General features: G+C 41.7%; 1 protein-coding gene across 4 annotated transcripts in view; it reads left to right on the forward strand.

Moving 5' to 3' along the window:
• Window positions 1–23,574, forward strand: part of DGKB (diacylglycerol kinase beta) — a 463,387-nt gene that overhangs the window by 118,963 nt on the left and 320,850 nt on the right. For all 4 annotated transcript variants that reach the window (XM_024209048.1, XM_024209050.1, XM_024209049.1 and 1 more), the window contains 3 exons: window positions 5,517–5,634; window positions 11,423–11,511; window positions 11,593–11,709. In XM_024209048.1, coding sequence (XP_024064816.1) covers window positions 5,517–5,634; window positions 11,423–11,511; window positions 11,593–11,709 — 324 coding nt within the window. The remainder of the gene's footprint in view (window positions 1–5,516; window positions 5,635–11,422; window positions 11,512–11,592; window positions 11,710–23,574) is intronic.

The following is a 23,574-nucleotide window of genomic DNA, read 5'->3' on the forward strand; positions in this document are numbered from 1 at the left end:
AAAAGAGGAGGTTCTTGGCATGATAGACCCTTTCCTCCTAACTTTAGGCTGACAGGCACAGAGCGGTTTGTCATGAAAAGCTCTGTCTTTAGGGTGTGTAGGTCATTTAAAAAACAAACAGAAAACCACACTCTACCAAACAAACAACTGCAGGCAGCTAGGGAATAACCTGCCTACCATGTCCCTTCACATCATTTCTCTGTCTGGTTGCCAAAGAATTTGTCCATAGGACAGATAATAAGCACAACGTAATGCCCACTCTGGGACTATGTTGTTGTTACCTAGGAGGAAATACTCCCTCAGAATCATAAATAGTTTCTACTGCTGCAGAGTGGGAAAGGCCCTATATAAGAACATAAGAACGGCCATACCGGGTCAGACCAAAGGTCCATCTAGCCAGTATCCTGTCTTCTGACAGTGGCCAATGCCAGGTGCCCCAGAGGGAATGAACAGAACAGGCAATCAGTCCTTTCCCAGCTTCTGGCAAACTGAGGCTTGGGACGCCCTCCTATCCCATCCTGGCTAATAGCCATTGATGTGCCTATCCTTCATGAATTTATCTAGTTCTTTTTCGAACCCTGTTATAGTCTCAGCCTTCACAACATCCTCTGGCAAAGAGTTCCACAGGTTGCCTGTGCATTGTGTGAAGAAATACTTCCTTTTGTTTGTTTTAAATCTGCTGTCTATTAATTTCATTTGGTGATCCCTAGTTCTTATGTTACGAGAAGGAGTAAATAATACTTCCTTATTTACTTTCGCCACACCAGTCATGATTTTATAGACCTCTATCATATCCCCTCCCCTTTGTCTCTTTTCCAAGCTGAAAAGTCCCAATCTTACTAATCTATCCTCATACGGAAGTGTTCCATACCCCTAATAATTTTTGTTGCCCTTTTCTGAACCTTTTCCAATTCCAATATATCTTTTTTAAGATGGGGCTGTACTCATCTGAACTCAGTATTCAAGTAATGGGCATACCATGGATTTATGTAGAGGCAATACAATATTTTCTGTCTTATTATCTATTCCTATTCCCAACATTCTGTTCGCTTTTTTGACTGCTGCTGCACATTGAGTGGATGTTTTCAGAGAACTATCCACAATGATGCCAAGATCTTTCTTGAGTGGTAACAGCTAATTTAGACCCCATCATTTTATATGTATAGTTGGGATTTCGTTTTCCAATATGCATTACTTTGCATTTATGAACGTTGAATTTTATCTGCCATTTTGTTGCCCAGTCACCCAGTTTTGTGAGACCTCTTTGTAGCTCTTCTCAGTCTGCTTTGGACTTAACTATCTTGAATAGTTTTGTGTCATCTGCAGCATTTGCCACTTCACTGTTTACCCCTTTTTCCAGATCATTTATGAATATGTTAGGGTGACCAGATGTCCCAATTTTATAGGGACAGTCCTGATATTTGGGGCTTTTTCTTATATAGGCACCTATTACCCCCCACCCTCTGTCCCAATTTTTCACACTTGCTGTCTGGTCACCCTAGAATATGTTGAATAGTACCAGTCCCAGTACAGACCCTTGGGAGACATCACTGTTTGCCTCTCTCCATTCTGAAAACTGAACATTTATGCCTACCCTTTGTTTCTTTTAACCAGTTACCAATCCATGAGAGGACCTTCCCTCTTATCCTATCACAGCTTACTTTGCTTAAGAGCCTTTGATAAGGGACCTTGTCAAAGGCTTTCTGAAAATCTAAGTACACTATATCCACTGGATCCCCCTTGTCCACATGCTTGTTGACCCCCTCAAAGAATTCTAGTAGATTGGCGAGGCATGATTTCCCTTAACAAAAACCGTGTTGGCTCTTCCCAGACAAATTATGTTCATCCATGTGTCTGACAATTCTGAGGTGCTTATGTGCCAGCAGACAAAGAGGCAGCTCTTCCCCCGCATAGAACCTATAAATTCATTTTATAAACTGTAACCTTGTGTCTTGGTTCCTAATCAAAATCACAATTACATTTATTAATAAATATCTAAAAAACTAAAATAACTGAGCATTAGCATAAAACTAGTCTAGGGTGGTATAGCTAGTGATTGTGTGCAACTTTTTCATTTTTAGGGTTGGCTGTTCCTTGGTTTGTTGCTTATTTATGGTCCAATTCTTCTGCCTTAAAATCAGTGACAAAGCTCCTATCAGGACCATAGTCAGTCATGAGACTTGGTGTGAGTGAAAAAATGTTACTGTTACCGTTGTGTGCTAACGTCTGTGTATGCCATATGGAGGATTCATTTTAAGTGTAGTATAATGAACTGAGGAAGAAATTTGTATTGAAGCTGCCCTGGTTTGAGATCTTCTAAATGACTATTTGTTGTTAAATTCTGTTTCAGGATATGGAAGTAAAATGACTGAATGTCACTCAATGCACTATGTGTCAGTAATGTGGATTTTATTTATATTTAAAGTTTTACACTGGAGGGGGGGGGTTGTTTCATATTGTGTGGGCTTTTCCCCCCAGGCAGTGTCTTAAAATCTGCAGTACTTTATTGCTGATTTTTGGCAGTGCACAAGAGCAAAAATTTAATTTGCTATTTTCTAAAAGTGCATTGTGTTTATGTAATGGATTTCTGCATCAGTTGCAGCCTGTAACACAGTTAAGTGTTTTAATTTGCAGAACACCCACATCAAAACTTGTTTGTTTTTCTGATAAGGAAAATGCCAGCTAAGTTAGTCCATATGTTCTGTTCAAATAAGAAGAGGCACATTCACATGGAATGGCCAGTCTTAAAATTGAAAAAAGTAAAATGAAACTAATGTAAAACAAAAAGTGTATTTATGGGTTATAATTTATTTTATATTAACTTTAATACAGAGTAAATAGTTTTCTTTTTGAGAAAAAAGATCTGTTTGGATTTTAGGTGCTTTTTAGCTTAATACTGTATATATTGACAACATTAATATGTCTTAGAATGAAAGTGTGTAAAGTTTGTAATTATTTATCTCAGAAAACATTTATATAATCTTTATTTTCCAGTGCCTAGTCACTCTGTTAGAAGACTTGAAATGTATTCAGTACAGTAAAATGTAACAATATTAAAAAAATGTGTTGAGTGGGGTATTAAGATAAGGGTTAAAATTATGGAGCTCTATCTAATAAAACATGCTGTGTACAGCTGCCAGTCCTGAAGAAGCTCAACAGGACTCTGGGGCTCCACAGCTGCAGAATCTATTTCTGATTCTTCAGGGAATATTGGAAAACCTCCATACTCTTTGTTAGGCTTAAAGTCCCATATTAGGCATCTTTCTTGCTCCCTCTACAGAAAGGAGGCCCTGACACACAAGGGCTGATCATGAAGTGTCCAGATAGGCAAAAATATTCCCACTAATTTCAACTTCTGTTGACTTTAGTTAATGTAGGTATTTTGTAGAAATCATTCAAAGTTGTGTTCTAAGTAGGGTTTGGCTTTGGACCAGATACAGAAATGCTTATTTCACTAATGTACTTCTCTTTATTACAAAGACATTGTTATCTTCATGATGTTGAATAAATCCTCAGGGACTTTGACTCAGTGACAAAATAACTTGAGTTTAAAGAATAGAACAATACTATAGTTTTCAGAATTTAACTAGTAAAGTTAGACTCTAATGTGTAAATTCTAATAGAGCTACATGACATTTGAGTTGCATTATGTCCTTTGAATTACTCTGACAGTACTATGACTGAGACCTCACACAGCACATTCAAAATCAGGGCTGTTATATAGCGTTGTGAGACCCATTTTTGTGGTCTTTGATATCATAAATCAATTACCAGCCATTACACGTAGCAATTTTTTTTCCCATGTCCAACAAATATATTGAGGATAGGGTGACCAGATGTCCCGATTTTATAGGGACAGTCCTGATTTGGGGGTCTTTTTCTTATATAGGCTCCTATTACCCCCCACCCCCTGTCCAGATTTTTCACATTTGCTGTCTGGTCACCCTAATTGAGGATGATCTTCATTTACTTTACTTTTTCATAACACATCTCTATGTGTCAAAACACAACAGAGTGGAAAGTGCTTAAGCAGTATTGGCCAAGTTCAGTTGCATCCTGCTACACGAGGTCAGAATTTGGCCCAGTGTGTTGTGGTATATTTTAGTCAGGTATATGGTATTGTTGGGCTACACCTCCTTTGGGTTTGGTTGTAAAGCTAGGATGAAAATTTGAGCAATTCATAAATATTGGGCACAGTTTTGCTTTTTGTTGCACACACAAGTAAAATTTCTGGGTCACCTGAATATTCATTTGTCCAGACCCTGCATTTTCAATCAGAAATTATGTATTCCTTATATAATTGTAATCTTGGTTAGAATGTCTAATAAAGAAATGGCCAGGACACGCACAGCAATATAGGAACACACAGAACACAAAAATCAAAGAACAAAAATTTGAAAAATTCCTGCTGCTTGTATTTAACATTTATGATGTTACATGCTGTTTTACTTATAAATACAGATTGACATCTAGTGTCTTAAAAAAGAACGTAAGGTAGTTTTAATAAGACTTGGTATATGTTAGGTGAATCTCAGTTGCTTATTAAAACAAGTTTAATAGTTACTAATTTTAGAAAAATAAAGAAGCCTGCCAACAAACCAGCCATGGAACCTGGGGTCTACACAGATAGTTACAAACTATAATTAGCAACCATGAAAGTAGCACAAAGTAAACATTTTAAAAAAACAGCTACAATATCAAAAAAACCCAAACCCTCAGTGATAGTGTTTGAGTGTTTTGTAAATGGGAGCATATATTGATTAAAATGGGGAAGAAATCTTTTAAACATTCATGTTTTCATTCACTTTTTAAAGGCAAGTGTAATCTACACTAGGATATTTTAGGTCTATCCCCATCTAGTGGCTGGTCCACACACAAGATTTATGAGTCTGCTACTGCTTCCAGCTGGAGAATTTAGTCCTTTGGATCAAGTACTAGGGGCTCATTCTTTTAGTGCTGAAAATCCAAGATATAAATCCCACTGTAGCCCCAATCGAGATTGGTTATTTGATAGACAGAAGGGTGTGGATTCATAGAATGTAGGGCCAGAAGGGACCATTATGATCATTGTCTGACCTCTTGCTTAACACAGACCATATGATTTCCACAGAGAGCATGTTTTACACCCTGAAGGCCCCTAAAGCCAATCTGTTGAAATTTTAACAATTCTGTAGCTGTTAAGCTGGAGCAATATATATTTTAGAACTAACTCCCATCTAGTTAAATAGTTGCCTTATTACATATATGGACAGGAATCAGTTGCAGTCTTAACTACTGGTGTCTACCTTTCTTCATGGCTTTGGAACTGCATGGACATCCATGAGCTTCTGATGAATCTATTATCACATCATTTTCTGTGTATTTAGAAGGATTATGTTGTGATCTGGTGTGAAGTAATAAATGAAGTAACAGCTTGTCTTTTACGTTCTTGAGTCAAGCTCCAATTTTTATTGGCACTTATATATTTCACTGTGTGTTTCATTAAATGAAATCTGTTTCTTTTATGTCCTGTGCAGAATGTGAAGGATGATGGGCAGCATGTATGGAGACTGAAACACTTTAACAAGCCTGCCTACTGTAATCTTTGCTTGAACATGTTAATAGGAGTAGGCAAGCAGGGTCTCTGCTGTTCCTGTGAGTATATGTATTTCAGTGAGCATTCTCTAGTACTGCTGCTTACTAAGTGTTACATTCACAGTAGATCTACTAGATCCTCTGTATCCATGCTCCTGCTGCCATATTGATTATTTTTCCTGTATTTTACACTTGAGTGTTTGAACCAGTTTTAAATTCTTCAAACAGTGAGACTTTCAAAACCTCCTTTGAGAGCATATTCTGTATTATAATGACCTCAGTATTAGGGCATTTCCTCTTATATTCTGCGTAAATGTACCTTGGCTTAATTTCTTCTTGTACATCCTGGTTGTGGTGTGACCTTAAATATTTCTTCTCCTTCTCTGGTATTTCTCCCTTTAAATAATTGTAAATAGTTATGTTATTCATATTCTTCCTTAGTCATCAACTAGCCCAGGTACTGTATAGCCATATTTAGTTATTCTAATCTTCCTCATAATTCATTCTGTCTACCATATTGGGGCCTGATTTTCAAAGTACCAGGTTCCTAGTACTGGCAATCAATTTACATAGATGCTATGATTTCCTCTACAATCATAAATAGGGTTGCCAACTTTCTAATCGCACAAAACTGAACACCCTTGTCCTGCCCCCGGCCCTACATCCTGCCCTGCTGCTTCTCCAAGGCCACGCACTCCATCCCCCCCTCCCTCAGTTGCTCACTCTCCCCCACCCTCACTAACTTTCACCAGGCTGGAGCAGTAGGTTGGGGTGCGGGAGGGAGTGAGGGCTCTGGCTGGGGGTGCGGACTCTGGCGTGGGGCCAGAAATTAAAAGTTCAAGGTGCGGGACAGGTCTCTGGGCTGCGGCAGGGGGGTTGGGGTGTGTGTGCTCGCTTGGGGCTGGAGATGAGGGGTTTGTGGTGCAGGGAGGGGGTGCAGTCTCAGGGCTGGGGCAGGGGGTTGGAGTGAGGGAGGGCGTGTGGGCTCCAGATGGGGGTGTGGGCTCTGGGGTGGGGCCAGGGATGAGGAGTTTGGGTGCAGAAGGGGGTTCAGGGCTGGGACGGGGGGAGGGGTACAGGAGGGGGTGCTGGGTACAGCTCCGGGAGGAAGTTTGGGTGCGGGAAGGGCAGGGGGCTGGGGTGCAGGAGGGGTTTGGGGTGCAGACTCTTGGAGGGAGTTAGGGTGGGGGAGGGGGTTCCAATTTGGGGTAGGGGGGTGGGGTGCTGGAGGAGGTTCAGGCTGCGGGCTCCAGCCGAGCCATGCTTACCTCAGGCGGCTCCTGGTCAGGAGCACAGTGGGGCTGGGGCTAAGGCAGGTTCCCTGCCCTAGCTTTGCGCAGCTCCTGGAAGCAGTGGCATGTCCCTGCGGCCCCTAGGCAGAGGGGCCAGGGGGCTCTGCACACTGCCTCTGTCTGTAGGTGCTGCTTCTGCAGCTCAGTGTGGGGGCATTGTGCAGAGCCCCTCTAGGAACCGGATATGCTGTCAACTTCTGGGAGCCGCATGGAGCCAGGGCAGGCAGGGAGCTTGCCTTAGCCTTGCTGCACCTCTGACCGGACTTTTAACGGCCTGGTCACCGGTGCTGACTGGAGTTGCTAAGGTCCCTTTTCGACCGGGTGTTCCGGTCGAAAACCAGCTGCTTTGCAACCCTAATTATAATGCTTGATTTATGTCACTCGTCCTCGCATTCATACATTTGTAGAGCTTAAACAGAGAAGGGATCGTTAGATCATCTACTCTGGCCTCCTTTATATCAAAGGCCATTAAATGTCACTCTTATCCCATATTGAACCCAATAACTTGTGTTTGGCTAAAGCACAGCTTCCAGAAAGGCACCCTGTCTTGATTTAGAGACATCAAGAGATGGAGAATCTGTCACTTGCTTTGGTAGTTTTTTCCAGTGGTTAATCACTGACTGTTTAAAACAAAACAAAACAAAACAAAAAACAGTGCCTGATTTCCTATTTGAATTTTAGCTTCCAGACGTTGTTTTTTGTTATAACTTTCTCTACTAGATTAAAGAGTCCTTCAGTAGCCAGTATTTTCTCCCTGTAAAGGTACTTACACACTGTAATCAAGTCACCTCTTAGTATTCTTTTTTGATAAATTAAACAGATTGAGCTCTTTAAGTCTGTCACTGTAAAACATTTTCTCCTTCCCTTGAGTTAAAAGTAGCCCATCAGAGGTATATTGACATATCTTTCTGAGCAAGTAGTTGTACTGATGAATTTGAGACTACCAATTGTCAATAAAGGTGGCAGAATCAGACATTTACCTTTTTCAGTGGCGGACACTGTCCCATTTAGGAAATGAATCCTGTATATATTGGTTTCCACATCAAATAATCAAATTCATTGGAGTAAAATAGCCCTCTTTATTCCAAACATTTTAAACAAATAGCAATCTAGCAACTCCCTTTTCCCAGGGCGTGACTGCTGACTACTCTGTAGTCCCCTTTTCTGCTCTCAGCTCCTGGGCTTTATATAGGCTCCTCCTGTTCTCATCCAGCTGAGCCTCATCTAATTAATACCTGCTCCCTGACTTCTCCTCCAGGTGCAGCCAGGGCAGTTAATTTGTCCAACTAGCCACCTTAATCCTTCAGGCCTTGTGTGGGGTGGACACACCATCACAGGGACAAGGAACGTCTGGCCATTGGGTCTGCCATTGAGGAATGGGAAGGGAGGGGGCATGGTCCTGTCCAAGTCTGGACAGATCACAAGAATTTGGAACATCTACAGACAACCCGATGACTCAACCAATTTCAGATTGGCTGGGTTTTTTCTTCTCTTGATTTGACTTTTTACGGTTACGTACTGTCCAGGGACTACAATCAGGAAGGTGGACATCTGGTCTCGGAAGGACGAGTACCATTAAGTGGAGTAGGAAGCTCTCACCACCATGCTTAAATGCTCCCACTTTGTCTGTGGGGGCATCAATGTCATCTGACAACCACTATCCTAATTCTGCTCCCAGGTGATCCATTTGTGGCCCCAGTCTGTCAGTCTCTAAGAAACACTGGTGTCTCCTGAGATTCAAGCTTCCACCTGCAACGAGACCTCCTCTATTATATGGATTGCTTCTTGGTTTCTGGCAGGAATTTCTCCACCTTTTCGGCACTGAGCCCTTCACCTCGACAGCCTACGACCTGCAGACAGATGGCCAAACTGAAAGAGTCAAGCAGACTTTGTAGCAGTACTGTCTTGTTTTTAGAATTTCCATCAGGATGATTAGCTTCCACTGCTGTGGTTCTCATACAACAATTCAACCTACACTTCACCTCAACAGACTATATTCTTTGTGAATTCTGGTTTTCATCCCCAGTTTCATCCGGACCTACCAGATGGCTGCGCAGTCCCAGCAGCCACAGACCCAGTCCTTCACCTTCAACGAATATACAGTACCAAGAATCCAAAGAGCACTTACTTGCATCTAAAGAATCTCATCGGCATTATGCCAGCCAAAAGCAACAAGCCACCTCTCAATTTGCCATAGGGGTTAAAGGTTGGACTCTTGTCCCAAACTTGAGAACAGACTGCCCTTCCACCAAGCTCGACCACCAATACTTGGATCCTTTTGAGATCTTTGAAAAAATAAACCCAGTGCCCTTTAAGCTTCATATCCCAGAATCCATCAAGATTCACTCTGTCTTTCATGTTTCCCTCCACAAGCTATTTGTTAACAACCCCTTCCCTGACTGGGTAGATCCTCCTTCACTCCCCGTAATAGTCCAGGGGCAGAAAGAATACAAAATCCATCAAGTCTTTGATTCCTGATGGGTCAGAGGAAAGCTCCAGTATCTGATAGACTGGAAGGGGTACCGGGCCAGAGGAGCAATCCTCGGAGCCAGAAGTAAATGTTCACACTCCCATTCTCTTCTGAGAATTTCACCAAAGATATTCTGACAAGCCAAGGCCGAGGGCCCCTAGCAGGAGCCCTCAGGGTTTGAGCTGGGGGAGGTAATATCAGGAACTCAGCTGGCTCCGGACACAGTCTCCTGGCAACACAATGAGCATGACTGGGCCCAATAAGCTCTCACTATGTGACTGTGCTCCCTGGTTGGACAGAAGAGCCAGCACATCATTTAAGCCTTGTAGCAACAATAGCACATCAGCTGCTCAATATGTTCTACGCCTGCAGTTGTGTCACATCTGCTTCCTGTACCTGTCTTTGTGCCAATCCGTTCCTGTTTGCACTTCAGCCCTAGCCTCTGCCTTCCTCTGAACTCTGACTCTTGGCTCCAATCACTGGCTTGTCTCCTGGCCACAATTCCATTTCTGTTTTGACTCTTGTCTCCTGACCATGACTCCAGTTCCACCTTCCAACTCTCTTTTGACAACTAGGCATGGCTCCTGTTCTGACCACGAGGTCAGACCGCCTACATCCCAGCATATGGCAGGTATATTCTGTTCTGTTGTAGATATCAGTAGTATGAAAATAGGACTTTCCCTGTCTAGAAAATAAAACTTCCTTGGAAAAGAAGAGTGCTCCTGTTCGTAAACTTCCTCATTTGCATTTACCATGACTGTCTCTTTTTGCTGTGATATCCTTCTCTTTTCTTTACTTGCTATGTTGCTTGACACTGAATTGATCATTTTTCAGTAGTGATCATCACTTTGTAGGGAACTTAAGGGTTCCTTTCAGTTTCTTCAAGTAAGCAAGTAGGAAGGGGCCTGAGTTTTTTCATACGAAACCACTCCTACACTTCCATATCTTCCTGAAACCCTCCTCCATTCCTTCTACCTAATAAATGATTCCCCTCCCACATATTTTTGAAGCATTGCTATAGATTGCACTTTTTTTTTTTTAAATTGTGTAGGGGGAGAAAAACAACAGCTAGAGAACTGCAGGGGGCCCTACCATCTCTCCATGGCACAATCAACAATGTTACTCCCTGCAGTTTGTCTGATTAATGGCTGCACCTCCCACTGGGTCTGTGTAATAGGTGCAAGCAAGGTGTTTAGAAGTGCTTTGTGCTTAATTGCTGTCAAGGCCAAAAGCATGAGACTTATCTGATGCAGGCAGACATTCATCCTTAGCTTTAAATAGTTGAATCTATTCAATGCTGTCATTATAAGCACTAGCATTATTTCCTCATCAACGCACAGTGATGCACTAATGTTAACTATTCAATCATCACAGAAATATGAGATTAGAGATTTATAATTGAAGTCAGGGGAGCTTTGCATCATAAACTGGCACTTTTATATTCCCCCATTATAGTTAGTGTGATCTTTATAGACAAGGTTTGTCAATAAAGACAAGTATGTAAAACTGATGGTAGTGGATTTAGAAAAGGAAGCTTCTCTGTATAGGAGTAGCATTATGGCAAGCAAGAGTTGAACTTTGGATGATTATATGAAATGCATGGCAACAATAGCTATCTGGAAATGAACTAATCAACCATTTAAGATTTATAAATCAATAGAGAGAATAACATAAACTCATTGGCTTTTATTTTCATGCTTACCAGCTGCTCTCTTGCCTATAGTTGTAAAATATAGATTTCTTCCTACTAGCAAATGACACCAAACCATTTGGCAGTCATCAATTTGTCTTTAATATTATTGTCGTTTGGTAATTATTGTGAAAAATTTTAGTGAGGACTGATTTAATTAAGCATTTCCTGCTGTGCCATGATAGAGCATTCTTGGATTTTTCACTTGCATAATATTTCCTGTACTAATTGGCCTTTTGTATTGGATGGAAAAAACAGCCTACTTTGAGTTTTTATTGTCTGATTGGATTGATTAAATAGTAGTAGATATGAAACCGAGTTCTACTAATGTCATTTTTTTATAGAAATGTAGTCAGAAACAGCATTAATGCAGTCTTAACATGCTTCTCTTTTCAGTTTGCAAGTACACAGTCCATGAACGCTGCGTCTCAAGAGCACCTGCCTCTTGTATCAAAACATATGTGAAGTCCAAAAAGAACACTGATGTAAGCCTGTGGTAGCGTTTATTTTGGCATGTTGCTGTTAAATTTGGCAATCCTACCTACGTCTGCACTTTTCTTTCATAGGTAATGCACCACTACTGGGTAGAAGGAAACTGTCCAACAAAATGTGATAAGTGTCACAAAAATATAAAATGTTACCAAGGCCTGACTGGACTTCATTGTGTTTGGTGTCAGATCACAGTGAGTACCTACAGTGAAAACATTAGCACTGATAAGGTAGGCTGAAAACACTGCAGCTTCCTTTTACAGATACCTAATGCAAAAGGTCTCTTTCAATTTTATCATCAGTTATGGTCAGTGTGCACATGAGATTGACATGTTCAGTATACTTATGAGTGTCTTTAGGTGGTATAACCTAAACACACTAAAACATATTCTCTTCTCTGTGCCAATATGTGAATCCATTAAACTTAATGAGAGCTGTACACATGTTTCTGCAGAAGAATAGAATTCATTATAGTGCTTCCATCTGTATTTTATAGAAAGATCATAAATGTTTTTCATTGTGGATAAAAGTAAAAGGCAAGATCTCTGTGAAGTTAGGGCAAAATCACACCCTATGTTGCACTGTGGAATAGAGGTAATTAATTGCATCTTTGCCCCTGAATAAACAGCAGAGCAGAATGTTTTCATAGCACATGAAATTTAGTAAAAATAGGGGGCCAGGAAATCCATGCACCAAATCCAGTCTTCCTCTAGCTAATGTGTATTCAGCAGCAACTGTATGAACATTCACGGAACACTGACTTTGTTGGTGGACAGGCCTGTCTTTACCTATACGCAAAGTACGCAGCTGTGTAGGGCACCAGGAAACTTGGGCAAAACAAATTTCCTGGTGCCCCGCACAGCTGCTGCTCCAGCCCCTGCTCTGGCTCTTCTCCAGGGCCCCCGCCCGGCTCCACCTCGCCCCTTTCCCGCCTCTTCCCACTCCTGCTCCGCCCCAGTCCCGCCCCCACACCCCTGAGCTCTGCAGCATGGCCGGGCCTACACTCACTGGCGGTGGGAAGTGCAGACCCGGCCCCAGCCGCGCCGCTGGTGAGTGCTGGGGGGTGGTTCCCCCTGCCCCCCAAGACAGCCCCCCCCCATGGAGGCCTGGGGACAGCCCCCCCGCTCCCTCCCACAGAGGCTTGGCCCCTCCAACCCCCCGCGGGAGGGCTGTGTAGGGCCCCAGAATAGCTAGGGACAGCCCTGTTGGTGGGCTCTTTATGGTAGAAGAAACAACATCCAGCATCTCTACTCCCAGTCACTGTGCTTTCAGGATTTGAATCTAAATGTGGAAAAAGTCAGTACTTTCTTTCTTTCTTTATTTATTTTAATTCTGAAATATTAAACATTTGTTCAGTCTTCTAAAGAATATCATGTGACAATCACTTGTGAATTTAATTTAAGTTCACTTTTTAAACATAGGACTAGTAGAAACTTTGAAACATCATAGAAAATAGGTCCAAATTATTTTCAATTATATATGTTAGGACTACAGATCTAGCAATATTTCAGGGAGGAAAAATATATAGCCCAGATTGCTGTCAAGATTTGGGTAGTTTGGTTTGAGAGTAAAACACCTAAGCCAAATTTTTCAGTGTGGGTAAGTAACTAAAGTCGCGCAATTATAATCTGCATTTAGGTGCCTACATAAGAGTGGTATGATATTTTCAGAAGTGATGAACATCTAAAACTCCCATTGAAGTGAAAGTAAGCTGCAAATGGCCTGCACCTGTGAAAATCATACTCGTATTAATTAGGTACTTAAATATAGACTTGGGGCCAGATTTTAAAAGGTATTTAGGCACTTAGGAGGATTTTCAAAAGCTCTTAGGTGCCTCGGTCCTATTGCAGTTAAGAGCATAGGTGCTTTTGAAAAATCCCTCAGGTGCCTAGATGCTTCTAGGATTTGAGGTGTAAATTAGAGATGGTCCATTAGTAAAACACCTACTAGTTTTACCAACCTTTAAAAATATTTCTGCTTCATTTTTATACCACTTCTCGTATAATATTCATTTCCCTTGTAATTCCAGTTCAGAGCCCTTTTTAACCCTTTCTCCTTCCATAACTATCACTATAGGTATAGAAACCTGCTGAAATGCCTTAAAGCTACCAATTTAAAACCAAAACAAACCCCATATATTTGTAACAGACACACAAGTGATTTTTGAATGGCCATATTGAAGATATTAAAACTATCACCATTCTTTGCAATCATATCTTTTCACCTGCTTATATACAGCATTCCTGCTGCTTGTTGATGATATATTTAGTTGCAGTATGAGCAGTTGTCAGATTCAGAACTGCCTTGTAAAACCTATCTTGCATCCATTTAAAATATGTGCCTTTTTTATAAATGAAGAAACAGAGAAACACACAGAGAAAAAGAATTTGGCATTGTGTAATAATGCTCTTTAACAAGCACTGTATTTTAGCAAGCCAGTGCTGCTGTATGTTTTGTTTTGCAACTCAGTTAGCTACACTGAATCTCTCTTTTGGCCTGATTCTTAGCAGGCAATAGGTTTAAAAGGTGTCTTGAAACACCTCTCTTGCTTTTATAGCAAAACATACATGGAGAGGCAGGAGTTCCTATCCCTGTTCCAGAAGCTGAGTGATTCATTCAATGTATTTCTGTTTTTTCTTGACCTTTTAAAAGTGAGGGGCCATGGCCCCCTGCCCAACCCGCTCGCCTGCCCCACCCCCATTCCGGCATCCCTGGCCTGGGAGGAAGAATATGGTTGTCTGTCTCTGCATGGATCTCCAGATTTCACTACAGCCTCTGCAGTTAGAAGTCCACATCCCCTCCAAGTGGCAGCAAACTCTTCCCCCAGAGGGGTTGCTGGGTCAGAAATGTCATGACATTCACCTTGAAGTTTTCTAAGCAAGTTTTCTCCTCTTGTGGATTTCTCTCCAGGATGGAGATACAATATGTCCTTTAGTATTTTGTAATATTGATTGTAATAGGGCTTTTTTTTTCTTGTAGTTTTATTTTTGGAGGTAGCAAGAGTAAAGATGTGTGGATTAATTCTTACAAGATAAGACCCATTTTAGACATCAGTTCTACCTCCAAACCAAATCACAAACTTTTCAGAATTTCAGTATGAGTTTGGCTAATGAGACCTCCTTCCCTGGGCTACTGGTTTGCTCTTTGTGACTCTCTTCCTAATTCCCTATCCAGCTGTGTCCTGCCTTACAGCTGGTCTTCTTTTCAAGGCTTCTTCACAGACCTCCAGACTCTCCTTCCTCTTCCCTAAGTGAAGTCATCCTACTTCAGGCTACTCCACAAATTCTTGGCTTTCACTACAGTTCCTCATTTCCACATCTAGGCATCCGGTTGTGAGATAAGTAATGTAAACTAGCTAGCTTTGTGGACACGGCACTATTGCAGGGGGAAGGATACAAAAAGGTTTATAAAACAATTATTTTTTAATATGAGGTGCTTAGTATATTACTTTACTATCTCGCTATGTTGTTTTCATTAGCTATAGCATGCACATCTTCAGCTATTCCTTTTATTTCCTATACCTCACTTCTGTTGTCAAAGATCAGCAGAGACTAATAAGAAGATTAAGCTATTTTTTTCAGAGATAAGTTTGCATGCCACTGAGTAGCAGAGCTGCTAATTATCACCGAGTGTGCGAAGATACTTTTATTTGATGTTACATGGCCTAGTGTGCATTAATTATGGTACAAGTAGCCTTACCACTGAGGCAGGGAATTAGCATGACAAATGCTTTAGATTACAGGGCTACCAAAATACCCTCACAATAAGGCTTTAATACTCAGAGTAAATCCAAACTCATTAACTTTTATTTTCCGTTGCTAAGTAACTGCCTGAAAAGGTAACTTTGCAGTATAAATGAATACGGACAAGACTAATACTGGGTGTCATTCACTTCAAAATTCAGAAATATTATGTCTACATTATACTGTGCTAGATAACTTTTATCAAAAGTGTGTTACTGTTAAAGTGTATATATCATCTACTGAATTGATTATATTGTAAGTTTGATACAGTTAATGCCAACATGGATAAATCATCTAAAGAAAAATGAATCACTCGCTCACTGGAAAAATATGATTTATAGGAGCAACTGTTGAACTACATATTTTACATCACCTGCTGAATGAAATATCACCTATTGAGCTAGATGCTGTATGCTACATATTAAACCATTTAATAAATAAATTAGATATATTTCCTAAAGTTTTAGATGCTTAGTACACCAGGGTACCCTCTATAAATTAAAATATACATAGCTGCTAGTAAAACACATCAATTTGGAATCATGCTCTTACGTGACGTGCACACGCTATCTGACAGACTTAATATGCAGTATATTAAATCAATGTAGAGATAATAAACTACACCAAATTCCATACTATCAAGTGGTATTTTTATTGTGATTGTCTGCTGATATTGTAAACCATGAAAATGAAACTTGAGTGGATTGCATCTGTCTCTATAAACACAGATAACATTATAGCTTTGTATTGTGTTTGGATGCGTATATTTAAAATATGCTGTTTAGGGAAATTTGAATTAAGTTAAATTCTAGGGCACCAATGAGAAACCTAGACTTCTATCTAATTCAAACTATTTTTTCCAACAGTTTATATCACTAATTGTATTTCTTAATGTTTTATGTTGGCTTGAACTTCTACAGTCCCTCCCTTTCTTCTTTGAATATATCAGTAACTCAGTGCTTTTTAGTAAATGACCTTTGGAATATTCTCTCATTGTTCTGAGAGTGGAACTATTCTCATTGCTCTCAAAAGAATCTCCATGTTAGGAAAAAATGGAGAAGTGAAATCCTAATGGAGTTTTGCCATTCACTTCAATGGATCCAGGATTTCACTCATGCCCTTCAGAGCTTTGTTTGATGTTCCCTTAGTTATATATTACATTGTCACTCTTGGTATCCTCTTAGTATTGGTGTCATTATTAATCTAATGAAGTAGTAGTGGTATTTCAGAAATGCTCAAAGTCTTCACCCAGAAATGGGGATCCTTTGTGCAAGGCACTGTACAAACTATAGTAAGAAACAGTCCCTGGCCTGATGAACTTACAGATCATGACGATATCTTCCATAATGAAGATTGTGACCACTGATAATGCTACAGTGATGCGTTGCCTTCCTCATCCTGCAGCACTGCTACTACTCTGCAGTCTGCCTCAAATGCTCAACTTCCACCATTGGAGGGATTTTGAAACCTATGGCTCCTCTTTGCTATAATATCATAAATTCCAAGGCCAGGAAGGACCACTGTGATCATCTAGTCTGACATGGAACTTCCCCAAAATAATTCCTTTTGAATTTGAGCATAAATTTTAAAAAAATCCAATCTTGATTTTAAAATTGTCAGTGATGGAGAATCTACCTTGACCTTGGTAAACTGTTCCAGTGGTTAATTACCTTTACCAATATCAGCTCAGTGGTTTTGGGAAATTGAAGCCTGGTTGACTGATTTCCATTATAGAACTCACTGTAAGAACAACTTGTTTCTGTATACTTACCTTGCATTTTTGTCTAAAGTTGTCTATTTTCAGCTATAATGTCAGTAACCTCCCTGTACCTTTCCCCAAGCCTTCACCACATGTGGAGGAAGTTAGATTTCATGCTTTAGACATTGAGGGCCTTTAGTTATTATCTGAGTACCAAATTAATCTGCACATTTCCCGAGCATTTTGAGGCAAATGGGGATAAATCCAGGGTTTAGTTCATAATAGCACAAAAACTGGCCAGATGAATTAAGTTATGCATACATGATTGCAATAACCTGGGAAGTGTTCAGCAACTTGGCAGTATCAGTGACACTCATGCCCCTTTGCATGTCTGCCCTCATTTCACCTGCATTGTCATGCGTCCTGCTGAGCTGTGGAATGCAGCTGGCATTTGCATGTAATTGCTCCTCCCAGCTCCCAGGAGCCTCTGTGCCACCATAGCTAGATGTCTATGCCTATGCTAGTCTCTGCCTTTTCCCTAGCTGCTCCTGTTGCTGGATCCCAGCCAGGTGGAGGCAGTGGCCAGAGGTGGCTACGCAAAGAGGAGGAGGCATTGTGCTCCACCCTCTGTTAGCTGTAAACAAGTTCTCCTCCAACACTCAGCCCTGGGGGCTGTACTTCCCAATCCACCCTTTCCACACCCCATTACCCAGCCAACCAGCAGCCATCCCATGCACTCACCCCCCAGCCATTCAGCTACCCCAGGCATATGCAGCACTCATCCAATTGCTCCAGCATCCACCACAGGTATCCCCAGTACCAGCACACCTAGCTGCCCTGGCACTCATCCCAGCCACACCCACTACCCATCCAGTAGTCAGTGGCTGCTGCAATGTCAACCAAGGAGGGGAACTGGAGAAGCAGATAAGTAGAGATGCAATTGAGGGAGCACAAAAGAGAAGAAGGGAATTGGGAGTGAGAGAAATAGAGGGATTAAAATTGAGAGAGGAAAATAGAGGAGAATAAGAGGGGGGAAAGGATTGAAGGAAGGGTCACAGAAATGGGAGAAGCTAAACCACAATTCGTTTCTGTGATAGAAGTCATTCAGAGGTCTCAAAAACTTGTCAGTTACAAAGCAGGGCATATTCAGTTAGATCTAAAGCAATTTTCCCAGATTACTTTTGTAATTGCTGGCACATCTTACCCATTCTGACACCAGCATTGCCCCTCTGCCATGTGGTGGAAGATGTCTTGGGCCTTGCAGGTTGACTTCCCAGGGGAGGTGGTCAGTGAAGCAGAATCTGGGTATATTCTAAGAGATGATTACCCCTATAACAACATGTTCCCGAGGATAATAGACTTTACAGATGGACATACTTAGGTACAGAAGCAATTTTAGGTTATTTTTAGAAGATTTTTATGGCTCTTGCTGAGCCCTGTATAGTTAGATCATGTTAAATGAAGTATGAAGGAATCCTAGTGTTCAAAAATCATAAGTTAGGCCTTCCAAAAGTCATGAGATTAGCTAAAAATTCCTAAGGACTTGACTACATATACAGCGCTGCAGTGGCACAGCTGCTCCGTGCTGCAGCTGTGCTGCAGTAGCGCTTAGTGAAGATGCTCCCTACGCTGACGGGAGAGCTTCTCCCATCAGTGTAGGTACTCTACCTCCCTGAAAGGTAGAGGAAGCCCTCCCATTGAGATAGTGCTGATTGCACTGCAGGTTAAGTCGATATAACTGCGTCACTCAGGGGTATGGTTTTTCCACACCGCTGAGCGATGTAGTTATACCGACATAAGTCTGTACCATACACCAAGCATAAGGTGTGTTGTTTTTTTTAAATAAAAATTAACAATATTAGGTTCTTTGTATTTGTCCTCTGGTTTCTGAGCCTTTAGGTCACACTTTCTCTGTTTTCAAACATTTGCCCCCAGCCAGGAGGGCTTGAAACTTACTGATCCACCTCATCATGATGATGATACCACATTATCTATCCAAGAACGTCTCTTTCTGCCTTGTATTCACCTGGAAAGGAAAATTGATAGCGGTTCCCGTAAACATGCATTGCCTGCTGAACCTCTTAAAATGTGCCTGTAAAGCAAATCTTTCCTTTCTTAAGATCTCTTTAGCCTTTGCTAATCATCTCCAATTCTTTGTTGTTGATAACATGGTCAATCCATTATATTTTCTGAATTCTTTCATAACTCCCTAATTCGAAGGATTGTAGTTTATTATTGATTGTTTTAAAGTCCATGTTTCACAGCCGTAGTTTAACACAGACCAAATGTAAGTTTTCAAGAGTCAGAATTAAGTCTTTAGATTTATGTCCATTCTCATCCGTTGTTCATTCTTCTAGAATGTCTCTTTCACTCTTACAGTTCTAGTTCTGATTTGAGTAGCCGATCTTCCATCTTCTGTAATGATACTTGCTATATGGCTGTGTCATTCACTGGAATCTTGCATATTTTCCCGGGATCCTTGCATACCATTAAATTTTTTTTGTCTTGTCCATATTCAGCTCCAGAGCACTTTCTTTGCATATTCATATATAATTTCCACTAACTTCATCAGACCTTCTTCTGAATCAGCCGATAGCACTGTATCATTTCCATAGAGAATTGTAATTCTCTCATTTTCCATTCATCTTTATACCTTCTTGTTTCTTCGATTAATTTAATCAAACATTCACTATAGATGTTGAATAAAGATGGTGACATTATACAACCATGTCTCACTCCTCTCTTGAACTCTACAAGATTTTCATTTTCATTGCCTGTTATATTGCCTTCTGATTCCAATATAATTGTTTTATTACTTGGAGTTCATACCCACACATCTTAGTATGTTGAACATAGCGTAGATGGTAGATTCCATCAATGCTTTTTTGGAAGTCAATAAAACACAAGTATTCTGTTTTCCCCATTTCAGTTGATCTTTCTGATATAAGCTTCAGTTCATAATGGTGTTCATCGTTCCCTTTCCATGTTCAAAGCCATATTATTGATCTCTTATTTCCTTATGAATCTGTTCTCACATTTGGTCTTGAACAACTTGCCAAAGTATCTTAGGCTATTTTGTGACTGTACACAGTTACATGTACGTTGTTTTGCCATAACCCTCCCCCCATCATCGTTCAGTCTGAGGCACTGAAAGAGAGCACTCAGCACGAAAGCTAGCATGCATGAGAGGGGTGGGTATGTACATGCCTCCGCTATGGCATGGCCCCATGCGGATTCTACAGTGCAGTGTGGATGGGGGCAAGAGGTGTGTACCAGGTCCTGGGAATCAATAGTCCTCCTGGGCCACTACCGCAGTGCATTGATCCCTTTGCTGCCTGACTCTTACCCAAAGGTATAGAGGTCCTTGCCCTCTCAGCGCCCTATGCTGAACTTTTCAGATCAGTTCTCCCATGAACTCTGTTGATTGGCAGAGGTGATCATGGCTCATGTTCCAAGAGCTGCCACCTGGTGTCTGGAGCACATCTGGGTGCTGATCAATGTGTGGTCAGAGTACACTGTCCTCCACAACTTTGCCCAGAGTGGCAGGAACATACACCTGTCCTGGAAGATTACAAAGAAGCTTGAGGAGGCTGACATTCACCAGACTCCATCCCAGTGCCAGGAGCATATGAAGCACCTGAGGCTCCTGTACCAGATAGAGGGACTCCAACTATCTGTCCAGGAAGGGACCTAGCACATGTCCACGCTATGATGGAATGGACAAGTGCTTTCCAGGGATCCATGTACAGTGCCTGAATTGACTCATGATCCATGACAGGATGTCAATGAGGGGCAGGGCGAGGAGGCAGCAGGGACCTCAGAGGAATTCCAAGAGGAAACCCTGGCAGACCCAGAGGAAGAGGAGCATGTGATTCTGCATCTCAACCCAGCAGACCCAGTTGAAGAAGCTCCACTGAGGAGCCCGAGGAGGACCCCAAACCACTGCAAGAACCAGAACCAGAACCCAAGGCTGGTAAGTTATAATACATCCCCACGTGCCCCAAAAATATCCCCTGATATTTCATCCTTGAAGGTGCCTCTACCAGATCCTTGCTCTACCCCGACATGGTCCCAAAGTAAGCCATGGCTATAAATCAATGATTGTATTGAAATCCCATGATCCACTGTAAAGTATTTAGTGGAAGCTATAACAGCGGTGTGCAAACTTTTCCAGTCATGCCCCCTTATCATCTGCGCCCCCCACTTCCATTACTGCAAAGCCAAGTCTTCCTCAGCAGTGGAGCTTGGGCTGAAATGGAGTTGGGGGCGGAACTGCTGAGGAAGATGCCTGAAGTGGGTTACAGCCCATGAAAGCTTATGCCCAAATAAATTTGTTAGTCTCTAAGGTTCCACAAGGACTCCTCATAGTTTTTGCTGATACAGACTAACACGGCTCCCCCTCTGAAACTTAAGAAATACCTGTTACTGTCCAAAGCACCAGAATGAAAAACAGAAGAGAAATAAACTGTAATGTCTTTATAGCTTTGTTAATGACTTAATTGACAATACAGACACAGGAAACAAAAGGAAATTATCAGTGAAGATATCTGACACAGAATGGTGCTTTTTATAACCCCTCCCCTTTCACTCCCACCACGCAGTCATAACTTGCATCCATGGAAGTACTCATGCATAGTACCTGATAAGTGCTGTGAGCAATGGTGTCAGAAAACGTGAAAAAGGAATGTGTAAAACAGCTCCCAAAATCTTGCAGAACTGTTTTAAATTACTGTAACAGTAGGTAAGTAAGTGCTCCCAGTAAAGCACCCTGAAACACACCAGTTAACATATTACAAAAACATGATGTCATTAAAGTGTATATACACTCTCCGCAGCACAAAACCATGGCCCAGGATGTTAACTTTGAGGGCCCTCACCCAATTTTCTGCTTTCAGGTAACACGTTAATGTTGGTTGCAGCAAGAGTTTGTGGCAATGTTCCATTGAGCTTTTCCAGTAGCACTGTAGCTACACAATTTCGCAATAGTATTTGTTGGCACAGACCCAAGCCTTCTTCTGGCTCCATGTTGATCCACACACATAGTATCAGGAATTTCCCTTGACTGCTGGGAACCAGGAGTGGTGTGCAAGTGGGTGGATCTGCTGCCTGTTCAGGCTTTGAAAACCAGATCTGTCCTGAGCCCACTCTGGAAGTATTCCACTTTAGCCTCACATATTGTGCAGAAGGCACAGCACACCACGATAACGTGCATTGCGTTGGCCACATTTACATCCTGACAGGTCTGAAGACATCGCCAGTGAGCCCAAAGGTATGCTCCATTCTGCAGCTACTCAGTGTATAGTTGAATTCACTTTTTCTTGTGTGGGTGATGTCAGGGTATGGCTTCATGAGCCACGTTAGGAGAGGATAGGTGGGATCCCCTCAAATAAATGTTGGAACAGAAACACCATACATAACCACATCATTTATTGGGAATCAAGTCCCTTCTTCCCCTCTCTGGTACAATCCCAGCCTCCTGAGTATCCTTTCCCATGTGTCCAATGTCAGTGTTCATGAACTGACCCCTGTGGTGCATTAAGCTTTGGAGAATGAGTGAATAGTAATTCTTTTAGTGGGCAAAGTATTGGGATGTGTGTTTCATCAAAGGCTCCTGCATGGTTCAGAAACCCCATCCTTCGAAATCCCACTATAATTTCACAGACTTTGATTATGGCAATCACTTGTGAGTAGAGTACAGTACTGATAGCGTGGCAAACCTGTACAAACTCCACCCCAACAGTTGACTTTCCATCCCTGATCTGATTTGCAACTGCCAGGTAGCTTTCAGGTGTTTCCAGCTTCTTAAGGGCAATAGCCACCCACTTCGGTACTGGTATGGGTTTCCAAAAACAAGTGGTCTGGTGCTGGAGGATTGGTGCAAGCTGCATGCACGACTCCATGAAGGTCTGCTTCCTCATTCAGAAGTTGGGCAGCTATTTGTCATCATTCCAGGCTTCCAGTTTGATGTAGTCCCATCACAGCATGCTGTTTCTTTGGGACCAAAAGCAGTGGTCCCCCGTCTTCAGCATCTCAAATTTTTCTGGACTCATTTTGTCCAGTATCCAGTACTGGACCGCATGAACATCTGTCCCATAAGGTGTAGCAGGAGCAGCACCACATCATCACGGACTTGCTCGGTGTCTTCAATGCAGTTTGAAAGAAGGGAAAGATGACTGGGAGCTGCTATTATCAAATGGGTGAAGGCTGCATATAGTAGCAGCAACACCTGCAAGACAGTTCCCAGAGTGTCTCCTGTGACACAAATGACTGGGATACCATCCCTGAAATGGTAGTGCTACCATTGCATACTAAAAAGGGGCAGTATGGACACAGGCACGTGTTGTGAACAGTGTATACCCATGATCAGCGCAGCAAATGTGGACACTTGGCATAAGTATGAGGTACTGTAAATGTACTAATGGTACATGGACAAGTACCCAGGGAAGTATGCCAGTTAAGACGCAGCCTTAAAGGTATGCAATACTAGCATGATTGTTCCTTAGCCTTTACAATCCATAATGTTTTTGGATTTGGATACACAATGAGGTTGTAAAGTGTTTTGACAATTCTTCTGCCTCAAACACATTCTTTGTTACCTCTGACAGCACTTTTAAGCC

This window comes from Terrapene carolina, unplaced genomic scaffold, assembly GCF_002925995.2.
Source record: "Terrapene carolina triunguis isolate 2854851 unplaced genomic scaffold, T_m_triunguis-2.0 Scaffold84, whole genome shotgun sequence".
In the NCBI taxonomy this organism is placed as follows: domain Eukaryota; kingdom Metazoa; phylum Chordata; order Testudines; family Emydidae; genus Terrapene; species Terrapene triunguis.